The sequence below is a fragment of the Centroberyx affinis genome, unplaced genomic scaffold (assembly GCF_046629955.1).
Source record: "Centroberyx affinis isolate AG114_WGS23_722 - 3 ecotype Tasmania unplaced genomic scaffold, CSIRO-AGI_Caff_v1 ptg000801l_1, whole genome shotgun sequence".
NCBI lineage: Eukaryota > Metazoa > Chordata > Actinopteri > Beryciformes > Berycidae > Centroberyx > Centroberyx affinis.
The window spans coordinates 735849-748647 of record NW_027279405.1 but is presented as its reverse complement, the minus strand read 5'-3'; the positions used below and the strand labels follow the sequence as shown (position 1 = coordinate 748647).

The following is a 12799-nucleotide window of genomic DNA, read 5'->3' as shown; positions in this document are numbered from 1 at the left end:
GAAAGGGTTCAGTCCCCTGCATGTAGCGGCAAAGTATGGCAAGATGGAGGTGGCCAGTCTGCTCCTACAGAAGAGAGCTGCACCCGATGCTGCTGGAAAGGTGAGATGTCTGAAAAGAGGAGGAGGAAGGAGCACAGCACACTGTCAGTCTCTATCAGCGTCTGAGGATGTTTTCAGACAACGATGAGCTGTCTGAGGAGGGAGGGGCATGACACAGAAACACAGCAGTACATTTAGATTGTACATTTTGGGCATTAGGTGACGCTCTTACCCAGAGCAACTGACAGTGAGTGTAACAGGAGAATAAACTTCGATTCCTAGATTATCATTACAAGCAACTAATAGTAAAGAGTGCAAAATCAGAGCTATAGTGCCTGGATAATCCTCCAAAATACCTGTGACCATAGAATGATCATGTAAGAGAGTCAGGAGCTTTTTGTTTTTGATCGGAACAAATTACAGCAAGCAGGAGACAACATTATAACAAAATACAGAACATAAGGAAAACAATCTGAAAGCCAAGGTTCATTTCATAAAGCTATTTACTTTTGGATTTGACAGTCAACCAGTCTGCTGAGTAATTGGCCAACAGATGGGACAAATGAGGAAGTCTTTCAGATATTGTGACCATTCATCATATTGCAGGCCTTTCTGTCACCCAGCCTTATCCAACTTGTCTCTAAGAAAGTGAGCAGAACACTTTTGGAACTGTATTTTCCAAGCTGCAGCTGGACATCATGTGTGTGTGTGTGTGTGTGTGTGTGTGTGTGTGTGTGTGTGTGGAGGGGGGGTTAGGACGTATCCCAGGACAAAGCAGCCAACAGATGCTTGTCCTGTTGCAAAAACCTTCTGGGCAGATTTGCTTTTATTCCCTTGATGACATGCACTCACTCCATACGCACACTTATACAAATGCATTTGTATACACACACGCGCGCACACACACACACATACACATACATAAACACTTAGGACAGGCCTACTGGCACTGATTATGGTGTTAGCTCAGTGTGTGTGTGTGTGTGTGTCTATGCCACCATCTGAGAGCATTTAACATAATGGCAGTCAGGTATGATAATGAAGCTTCTACTCTGCTTGGCGGTGTCACGCTAAAATCAGTCCCATTGTAATACTGAGTCCAAACAAAAAGCAAAATCAGGCCTTTATTGCTGTTTAATTACAATAAGTCCCTTCAGAGAAGAGCAAAAAGCTACAGTGACTAATTTTGTTTCCTGGCTAACGGATTTTCACCAAAGAAATCTTGCAAAACCGAGGTTCCTCACACCCCGCTGCTTTTTTGTGCCTTTGTGCCTCATCAAACCTGGTAGAGAATCCAGGAGAGGACACTATTGTAACAACACATCACAAGAGCCCATACATACTTTGTCTGAAAAACACGGGAGTTATAAAGCATTCCAGTTTCTCAGTGGGCATCCTGGCGGCTCAGTGGGATAAGGGACATACCATGTACTTGCAATATTATGGGTTTGAACCTGGCTCACAACCTTTTTACATGCCATCTGCTCTCTCTCAAGGCTCCGTCTTCACTGAATACTAATGCTACACTAACTGATGCAGCAGAAATATGACATTTAAACAGCAAAAATGACAACAGCAACAACATACTGCTACTAGGCAAGGCAAGGCAAGGCAGCTTTATTTGTATAGCACATTTCATACACTGAGGCAATTCAAAGTGCTTTACAGAGTAATAAAAAAATACAGTAAAAGATTACAATTAAAAAATGCAAAAGTACAGACAAGAGATACAAAAGATAAAATACTTAAAATGTAAACTAGTGCAGTTCAAATCAAGTGAAATAGAAAGATAAAAGAACACAACTACTACTACTACTTCTACTACTACTACTAAGACTAATACTACTACTACCAATAACAATAACAAATTCTCACTTTACTAGTGTCATACTCTCATTTTTGGCTCTTTTGGTGATATTATCCTCCCCTGGCTTCTCCTTCAAGAATTGAGCATGATGGTGTTACACTAAACTGTCCCGTTCTAAGTATGTTCCATTAATTTGACATCCATCTTCCCTACATGTCTTTGAATTCTGCTGAGTTGGTGCTCAGCAGAATGTGTATGTGTTCAGCGATCTTGGTTCCTCTAACATGGTTGTGTTGCATGCCCCTGTGTGTGTGTGTGTGTGTGTGTGTGTGTGTGTGTGTGTGTGTGTGTGTGTGTGTGTGTGTGTGTTTTAGAGTGGGCTAACTCCACTGCATGTAGCCGCTCACTACGATAATCAGAGAGTGGCACTGCTCCTGCTGGATCAGGGAGCTTCTCCACATGCTGCCGCCAAGGTATATACACTCACACACACACACACACACACACACACACACACACACACACACACACACACACACACACACACACACACACACACACACACACACACACACACACACACACACACACAGATTCTGCATAACTAAGCTTAATACACCTGGCATGCAACTGGCTTGTGCCCTCAGTGCCAACTCAGACCATTAACAACTCTCATCCGTATGTTGCCTATGCAGATCTAATGCTCACCCATTGGCTCCCATTCCATCTTGTCCGGTCTTTGACATTGTGAGTGAATGTGCGGCTTTTTCTTTGAGCTCAGCAAAGTCTTTGAAATCATTCCACCGACCAGAATTTAGTACATACTGTCAGCATATTGGGCTTGGTGGTGGAAGCTGCTATATCTCACAGTCAGGAACTCAAAGCAACTGAAACAAAACACTCATGTAAATGGACTGGTGATTTGTTGTACATGTCGTAATTTACGCCAAAGTCAGTCACTACTTCAAACCAGTAACTTTTGTGAAGTCTGTCCCAGAGCTGTAAATTCAGTGTGTTCCCAGTAAAAAAGCAAAAAGCACTTAGTTACTGCTGTTGTTTAAATGTTTGACACACACAAACACACACATGGCCAGTGACTTATGGTCAGCCTGTGGTCAGTCTCCTGCTAGGCTTTGGTAGCCTGTCCAGACCACAGAACAAGTATGAGCAGAACGGTCTTGATGAATAACCATGGCATGCCAGGAAGTGCCTGTTCTGTGGCCGGGACCATCCACTGACATCCAATAAAGACATTCTGCAGGAGAAGGCCAAACCTTGTAAAACTAATTTCTTCTTGCTCGCTGTCTCTGTCTCTGTCACTATTTCTGTCTCCCACTAACTCTCTCCCTTAATCTCTATCTGTCTCTTTATTCCTCACTCTTTTTTCCTTTCTTCTGCCTCCCTCCCTCCCACACTCTTAGTCATTCGCTCCCTCTTTCAGTTTCTCCCTCTATAAATCGTTTTTATTTGGCTGGGTGCTACAGTCGGTGTGGTTGGTCTAATTTAAGTGCTTTGGAAATGGGATCAATCTGTGTGGACTACAGGGGTTGTCTAGAAACCTCAGTACACACACACACACGTGCATTCACACACACATGTGCGTGCAGTGGATGGTCAAAGAGTTGTATCAGAAAACATGGTGGATGTGTCACACCTCTGTATGCCTACTTGCACAAATGCACACTACGCACACACCTACTCATACAGTCGTGGAATAAGACTAGCCTAATAGCCTAAAAACAATCCTAGAAAGGAAAAACAAATATGAGTCAAAGCATGAAATGCAATTTAGAAGTAACAACTTCCACCTCAGTTGTATATTCCTCAAAACCCATTTATATCCCTGTTTTCCACTGACTAGTGGTATTTGAAAAGATATGTGACTCTTCCACACCTACCTGATACCTTGTACTTGCTATCATCTAGGCCAAATCATCCCACCACCCCCATGGCCCTCAGGGCTGTCCAGGGTGTTTAATGAAGCCCATCTACAGTTCCGTATACTACCGGTAGACTTACCACCAGTGGAATGTCTGTAAATGCCCTCTTCAGTTTAATGCCGTCTCCAAGGTCCTCTCCATGGTGAAAAGTGAGGAATGTTCACTGCTCCCCTCCTTCCCTAATTTCTGGCCCTCTCTGTTCTCTCTGTCTCTCTCACCTGAACTCGCTGTTTCACTGTTGTACATGTGTTCAGCCAGCTGAGTGAAACCCTTCGTCTCAGGTCTCGGACGTTCAGCGACAGGCTCTTTGAGGAGTGGTAGTTTTCCCACTTCATTACAGACCTATAGAATTATCTTTTAGTTTTGCTCAGCCAAACAATGATATCAAAGTGTAACTTGATGTGACCTCGTTTACACTTGTCTATTAAAAAGAATGGGGCCACACTTGAAGGCGAGGATATTTTTAAACAGTATTTATTACATGACAGGCAAAGGCAAAATGTTTTTACCACCAGTCTTCATCAGTGTATGTGGATTGGAAGTCCACTATCTTCTTATATGCAGTGTCTGTGGGTCACAGGTGAGACCATTCAGTTCAATCAAGTGCCAGTATACTGTGCCAGTTTTTCGTGATAGTAGATTTGATGACATGGCTAAAGGGATTGTATGCTAAGATGCAATTCACTGTGTGGTCATTTTTTCTTATTTAGTGAATAGCTCTTTCTTTATCCTCATTTTTTCTCAAAGCTGAGTGAATACATGCCTCTGGAAAACATTTTTCGTTAAATCTTTATAACACGATTTCACTCAGCACTCATTATTCCATGTCTGTATTACCAATTATTATAAGCCTGCTTATTACACAGCTTTGTTGAATACTCAATTCTGATTGGCCAATGAAGGTATTCTGAGATCTGTTATATCTGAGTACCAGACAGCTGTTTCACATCTAATCATATCACTCCGTAGTCAAGAACTCCAGTCCATTTTGTTGATTTCTTATAATATTAACTGGTGACACCTGGTACCAACAATCACTCGGTTACTGCAGACAAACACTTGGCTAAGCGAGGTTAGAAATATGGAAGATTAGATTTTTCCAATATTTCTTTTAAATTATTCAGAGAGCGTGAAACTTTTGATGGTTAGAGCTGAACATTAATCTCATCAGCTTTTTCTTTACATTTCTATGGTTACAGGGCTGTTACAGTGTAACACATGGATGTTAGGGACAGATGTTTGTATGGTTGCAGTCCTGCTGAACTGCTTTTGCTGAACTCCTGAACCTTGCTGAAATTTTTCTGGCAGAAGCTTGCAAATTACATTATTCCGCTTCTCGTCAGGGTCTTGATTCAGCCTGGCGGGGCCTTCCAATCCACAGACACGAGTGCCGAAAACATTTTATCTGTTGTGAAATAAATGCTGCTTAAAACTACCCTCGCTGTTGAGTTTAATATACATTTACATACATTTACATACATTCATCTAATATACATTTGATGCAAGGATAATGCACAGTCTGGTACAATCTTGTTTACACTTTACACTATTGTATGATCTCTAAATTCCATTTTGTTATAGAATAGCATAGAATAAAACAGCCAGGTAATGTAGAATAACACACATTATAGAGGATTATGCCTACACCAAATGGAAAAACTGCCCAAAACAATAAAACAGAGCGAAATAATACACCATGCATCAAATCATAGCAGAACAGCTCACCGCAGCCTGCTGACTCCTCCCTCCCTCTCCCCCGCCCCAGAATGGCTACACGCCGCTCCACATCGCTGCCAAGAAGAACCAAATGGAAATTGGGACCACACTGCTGGAGTACGGCGCCGACACCAACGCGGTGACGCGGCAAGGCATCAGCCCCGTTCACCTGGCTGCGCAGGAGGGCAGCGTAGACCTGGTCTCCCTGCTGCTGGCCAAGAACGCCAACGTCAACATGTGCAACAAGGTGAGATCGTTGACATATGTGTCCATGCACACACACACGCATGCACGCACACATGCAAGAGCCACACAAAAAATAGTAAACTAGCTGAGTCATCATATACACACTGTATACTCAAATACACACACACACATACAAAAACACATACAAACACATCCATCTTACCAGGCAGTGTTAAGCCATATTAATTTCAGCCTGCGGCCCATGCAGTATTATCTTAATGATTTATTGCAGTATTTGGACCCAGATTAACACCTCTCTGTTCTCTGCATAGCTCCATCATTAGCATGCTACCTTAGGCCTTATTTTCACCTACACACTGTTCACCAAGTTGAAAAACACAGATAGGATTTACTGAGGCTTTTTCAATCAGCTGCCAGCTTCTTTTCCCCTGAAAAGAGGCAGGAGCATGGGATGTTTGAGTCCTTCTTTTATGCTGCTTTTATGCTGCTCTTTGGCGCTCCCACCATGACAAATCTATTAAAACTGTGTGTGTGTGTGTGTGTGTGTGTGTGTGTGTGTGTGTGTGTATGTGTGTGTCTCCTTTCCTCTCATCCAGAGCGGTCTCACTCCCCTCCACTTAGCAGCTCAGGAGGACAAGGTCAACGTTGCGGAAGTCCTTCTCAATCATGGAGCTGATGTCAACCCACAAACAAAGGTAACGGTCCCCCAAAGGGTGTAGGTACACAATACACACTATACATAGACACACACACACACACACACGCACGCACGCACACACACACACACACACACACACACACACACACACACACACACACACACACACACACACAGATTAGGACCTTAGGGACATGACCTTGACTTCAACCCTATTTTTTTAGCTTGAGGTTTGATGCACAACATAAGCATTTTATGTGAGAGTGTGTGTGTGTGTGTGTGTGTATGTGTGTGTGTGTGTGCGTGTGTGTGTGTGTGTGTATGTGTGTATGTGTCACATCATTATGAGATAGTTTGTTTAGGTGTGTCTGTTTATGCTGTCTATACTGCGTGTACACTGTACACAGTCATGTGCATGTTTATCTGTGTGTGTGTTTTGTATTTGAACTGTATAACTATACTTTATAGCAGCAGAAAAATACATTCACACACTCTCTCTGTCTCTCTCTCGCTCTCTCTCACACACACACACACACACACACATCCGCACTAGAATGATATCAGGTGCAACATAAATAAAGGATAGACACCTGAGTGGAAATTGTTAGTGGGTGTATGGATGCGTCACACACTGCAACAGACACATGCACATTAACACGTGCACACTCTCAGTCAATCACACACTCTCAGTTACATTCACTCACACACACACACACACACACAGAGGCCCCACAGCAGGCTGATCACGTACACTGAGACAAACCTGCTGCAGCTGAAGGTTGGGCAACACAAGGTTACACAATGTGCGTGTGCGTGTGTGTGTGTGTGTGTGTGTGTGTGTGTGTGTGTGTTTGTGCTGACAGGACAGTTGTTTACAGCGAATAGGTTATTCATTCACTCATCTCCTCTGTTATACATTCTGCAATGCACACACAACGCAACAATGACGTGAAATTTGATGCGGCTTTGAAGTTATATTAGCAATCAAATCTGGCATGTAAAGAAATGGAGGCTGGTTTCTGTTTTTCTACATAAAACAACTTTTTTCTTGCAAAATTCTTACAAAATACACTTTGCAAAGTAAGTCAGTTCTTATACAAACTGTGATGTAACAAGATGAGAGCTCTAGCAAATGTACGAAACTATCTTTTCTTTTTCTGTCCATTTATCTGCCCTTTTCATCTGTCTATCTTTCCCTCTCACTCTCTCTCTCTCTCCGTCTACTTTACCTCATGCAGATGGGTTACACTCCGTTGCACGTGGCTTGTCACTATGGCAACGCAAAGATGGCAAACTTCCTGCTGCAGAACCATGCCAGAGTCAATGGCAAAACCAAGGTAGATAATGCAACCACTTACACACACACACACAAACACAAGCACACACACACTCACACAGGGTTTTATTACTATACTTGTGAGGACCTTCATTCCCCAACCCCTAATATTAACCTTAACGTCACCAATGCATGTCTAACCTTAACACTTAGCTTAACATGAACCTAACCCCAAGCCTAGCCACTAATCCTTTCATGGCCAGTTTTTGAAAGTCCTCACTTCCCTAAAAATCCTCAAAAAATTTCCTACACCCACACACACATAATATAAGTAATGAAGTATAGTATCTAACATAAGGACAGGTCTCTACTGTAGGGAAGTTACAAGGAGATGAGATGATGGATAGTTGATAGGGAGTACAGTATTGTTTGTTGCTACTATAACACTTCCTTACTACTGTACTGCACTATAGCATTATTCCATGTCAAAGTACTTATTTATTCTCCCTCCCTCCCCTCACCATTTGGCTCTCTCCCCACATCATATTTCCACTTTTTTTTTTTTTTTTTCACTTCTCCCTCCATCTCTTTTACATTCACCATCTATTTTCTCTTTCCCTTTCCCATTCTGTCCTCTAATTGTAACTATTCCTCTCTGTCTCTCCCTGACTCTGTTTGTCTGTCTGTTTCTCTGTTTAGAACGGGTACACTCCCTTACACCAAGCAGCTCAACAGGGCCACACCCACATCATCAACCTGCTGCTTCAGCACGGGGCCTCAGCCAACGAGCTCACCGTGGTCAGTACACACACACACACACGCACACATAAAACACTCCCACGGTGCTGTAGCTTCATGAAATACTGAATTCTGTTTGTGTGTTCTGTGTGCCTCCTGTAAATACCTTCCTGTGGATCCGTCACCGGTCAGAATGGGAACACTGCCCTATCCATTGCCCGTCGTCTTGGTTACATCTCGGTGGTGGATACTCTGAGGCCCATGACGGACGAAAACCTGACCTCCATGGTGAGACAATGCATCCCTGCATCTCATATGGTTAAATGTACATAATCTGTATGACATCGGCAACATGATCCAGGCTATTTCTAGTCTTGTAGCTTGTATCACAATTTTGCTGTTTTTTGTTTTATTCTGACAGATGACGTTTATCCACTGTGCATATTGCAAATTCATTTATCCAGCCAGGCCAACCCATTGGGAATGCATTGTGAAATTTCAGTAAATAAATGTGGCATTGAGGAAATCAGCACTTTTTTTATATTACTGAAAAGCTGACTTTTGTTCAGGTTTGTTCAGTATCCAGACAATATGGGACTATGAAAGCATTGACGATTTTAAAAGTTACTGTTTCAACTTCCTCTGTTTAAAGTAGGCTAATAGAACTGCATTGTGTGACCAGCTCCAAGCCCAAATTAAAACTTGGCTAGTCAGCCAGCAACATACTGTAAGTCCAGTCAGTGTGTGAATCCACTCAGCCAGCAAGTCAGTCAGTCATGCTGTGTCACGTGTGAGATGTTGACCTGATTGAGAGAAAGAGGGCCTGGATTGGAGCTTAAGGTTTCTCCTCAAATAGCCCAGGTGACGAATAGTGATCTGATCCATGCACGTGTCTTGGAGGAACAGGAGGGGGGAGACAGTGAGTGAGAACAGGAACAGAAGAGGGAAAGAGAGGCTGTAGGAAGATGGAGAGGTGGCATGGGTGGGAGGGACAGAGCGGGTGAAGAGAGGTCACAGAGGAACCTGTACAATCAGCAGCAAAGTATATTAGTCTAACTGTGTTACTGTAACTAAAAGGTCAAGGTCCTTTCCCTGCACCTGTCTATGATTGATCTATTATTCATTGTGCAAAGGCTTCTGCTGTTGTTTTATGTCTCTATAGAAGCTACAGTTGCCTTCAGTCACATCATTGGGTCTTCCTGTGGCAGAGGCCAGGGCTAACATTTTGTTTCATGTCCATAAAACATCTTAGGAAGTATATATATTATTTGGATAGTCCAATGCTGATTCTCAATACTCACAATAACATTTGGAGTTACGGTTAGAAACATGGTCAGGTTAGTTTGCTAAAGAGGAACGCTGCTTTGGCTTCAGTGTAGTATGGAGAGGCGCTCATTGAAGTGGGTGACAAGGTCGTGTTTCGGTCATGAGTTCCTTGGACACATTTTTTCTGCTGAAATATGGTCAGGTTAGGTTTGTGGGTTAGGTTTAAAAATGGGGTTAGGGTTACATAGTCTGTAGAGATGCTGCAGAAAGTGACACTTTGTTGAACATCTACTTTTTGTCACCTTATACTTTAGCTGAGCATCAACACTTGGGTATCCAAATAAATTGTTACGATATGATATTCCCAGTGTGTAGAAATACTTGCTATTGTAATTCACCATGTGTTTCCCCTTCAGAATTGGATTGGAATTGTTTTTTCAGGGATTTGACCAGAACTATTCTCTTCTCTTGGCTGTGTTTTTTTTTAACATTACTCATTTGTCCATCTGTTTTTCTTCACAGACCGTAACAGAAAAACACAAAATCAACGTCCCAGAGACCATGAATGAGTTCCTCGACTTGTCAGATGACGAAGGTATGAGAAGAATGCTAATATTTTGTCTAAACTCCCCTCATTTTCTTGAGTGCTAAAGTTGAAATTAGGTGTTTGAAACTCAAGTTGTTTGACTTGTCGTTTTTAATATCAATTCATTGCATGATTCCCATACACTTGTGAATGTGTGCCATGTGATGTGTGTTTTTTTTAACATTTGCATTCTTTACTGTATGTGTATTCAAATCACACAGTCCGGGCCAATGTGCCTGAAATTCTCAATGAGGAGTATATTTCAGATGTTGATGAAGGTATTTGCTATCAATTTGCCTCCTACACTGTTTTGTTGTTTGTTTTCCTCTCACATAACCCGCTTCACTCGCCCTCACCTGATTCACCTGTTGTTCAAGAGCTAACCATCACGGCACCGCCACGCTACTCTTCTGCTTCACTGTCCTCTTTCACTAGGAAGTTACCAGGCAAAGTCTGAGTAAACTCACTCACCAGCCAGAACACACACACACTCTCTCTAAGCCGCTTACACAGAATTCCTTGATTATGCAGTTTAGGTAGCTATGTTGTTGGTGTAAAAGTATCGTCATCCCAGTAGCCAAAGACAGGTCTTATACTTAACAGATATTCTGTTTGTGTGAGCTTTGTTTTTTATTTGTGGCCTGCCAGCAGTAGACACAGAACAAAGTCATTTTGTCAGAGAAGACGCAACAGCAAACATAAATTTTTTAGGCTGTTTTGGACTTGGGTCTGGATGTTTTTGGTTTTCTGGCTGGTTTGAGTGACCTGTTTTTGTTCACGAATTGACATTGTTGATGTTATTTTCACGGCAACTCAAACAAACAATCGTTATTTTTAACCACTTGACACTATAAGTCACATTCTGCATGATTCTCCTCATCAAAGACACCTCAGTTATGTAAAGTATTATTAACTTCTGCCCTAAAATCTGTTTGACAGTAGTTGCTATGAGACGATGAAAACAAGGTCAATGTCACTCGTTTTCTAATTCAGACGACTCACTGAGCGTTTTCTTACCAAAGCCCTAACATACATTCATTGAAATGTTAAAGTCTCACTGTATAACACCACAATAAATGACATGATCTGAATAATATCATTACTTAGCAATGACCTGCACCATGGCAGAGTCAAGTTTATGGTACAGCTCGTATTGTTACAGGCCGCCCGCTTCAGTCCTCTGCCTTTTGTTTTGGAATCACAGAGCCAACAGGCCTGTAAAATTGATGAGCTTGTTCATGGGCTGTTGCTTAGGGGACCGTCTGGGGTGTGGAGTTTCTGTGTCAGCTGATACAGCTAGACTCAACACACACACACACACACACATACATGCACACATCTATCAGACAATTACAGATGATTTTGCACTGTGGCCGTATGTATGATGAAGATGCACATTGGGATATTTATGATTCATAATTCACTGCCACACAAGAATTATAACTCAAAGTATCCATGGCCTTGCGTACTCCACACAGACTGTGATAATACTATATGCGTAGTTCATCAGCATTGTACTTGTGCTGCTGGGTTTTCATCAACACCGGGTATCAATAACACACTCATGTCATTTCATGCCGTTATTGATATCCAGTGTTCAGATGTATCATATCCCTGAACAATAACACTTGGCCCAATCGTAGTAACACCAGACTGGGTTGAGTTAGCTGTTGCATCCAGGCCTGCACTCCCTCGTCTTTGTAAGTTGTTGTTGTTGGGTGTGTGTGAGAGGGAGAGAGAGAGAGAGAGAGAGGGGAGGAATTGGAGGAAGGAAGGAGTTTCCACATCTCTCTTTAATCCTGTGTGGGGGAAAGCCAATCCTATTAAGCTGTAGGCAGGAGAGAGAGCTAGTGAGCATGGCAGGTCACTCCTGGTCTCTGGCTGTTGTGTGTGGAGCCTGGCTGAGCCATGGCACGCTGATCTCATGCTTTCTATAGACTACAGCCACTGACTGCTGCCATCTTTAGACATCTTTTAAGACTTCTAAGTCCTTCTCTTGCTGTATTTAGATTCCATCGCAGTTTAGAGTCTCCCCTTGATCCCCAGCACCGGCCCTATAGCGCATTATTAGAGTTGATGTTGTTTACAGTACTGTATATATTCATAGGGTCTTTGACTGTTGCAATCTCTTGCATAATTGTTCTAAATATACTGTCGGTTGTGTAACTGTAAATCACCGTTTGCACAGTGAAAAATTAGGAACTAGACAAGAGAAGTGTTGCTCAAGATATTTGAAAAATGGTAAAACGATGCACCATGTGTTTATTTCATCACTATTTAGTTTCCCCCCTCTGGCTTGACATGCAGCCAAACTCCCTCTATCACTTCCACCTCTTTCCCCATAGAGAAAGACAGTCCAGGAGGAGGGTTCAGGGGGCTGTCCTTCAATGAGACTATTCTCCCTCTCTCTTCACTGTCTCCTCCACAGAAGTTAGGCTCTCCCTCTTCCTCAGAGAAGGCATTTGTTTACATAAACGACCAGGCTATCAGCTTACTGTGCTCACCGCAGACCGCGGTGAGTACATTTCCAATGCGGCCTGCGCTCTCTGTAAACTGCCGCGCGCTC

The 12799-nt window shown here is 42.6% G+C and overlaps 1 protein-coding gene across 1 annotated transcript in view; it reads left to right on the top strand.

The window, feature by feature from the left end:
• The window catches only part of LOC139644876 (ankyrin-3-like), a 103603-nt gene that overhangs the window by 51288 nt on the left and 39516 nt on the right, over positions 1 to 12799 (top strand). Inside the window, exons 15-23 of the mRNA XM_071520405.1 lie at positions 2 to 100; positions 2221 to 2319; positions 5552 to 5749; positions 6306 to 6404; positions 7606 to 7704; positions 8343 to 8441; positions 8574 to 8669; positions 10170 to 10242; positions 10455 to 10511. Of these exons, the coding sequence (XP_071376506.1) occupies positions 2 to 100; positions 2221 to 2319; positions 5552 to 5749; positions 6306 to 6404; positions 7606 to 7704; positions 8343 to 8441; positions 8574 to 8669; positions 10170 to 10242; positions 10455 to 10511 (919 nt within the window). The remainder of the gene's footprint in view (position 1; positions 101 to 2220; positions 2320 to 5551; positions 5750 to 6305; positions 6405 to 7605; positions 7705 to 8342; positions 8442 to 8573; positions 8670 to 10169; positions 10243 to 10454; positions 10512 to 12799) is intronic.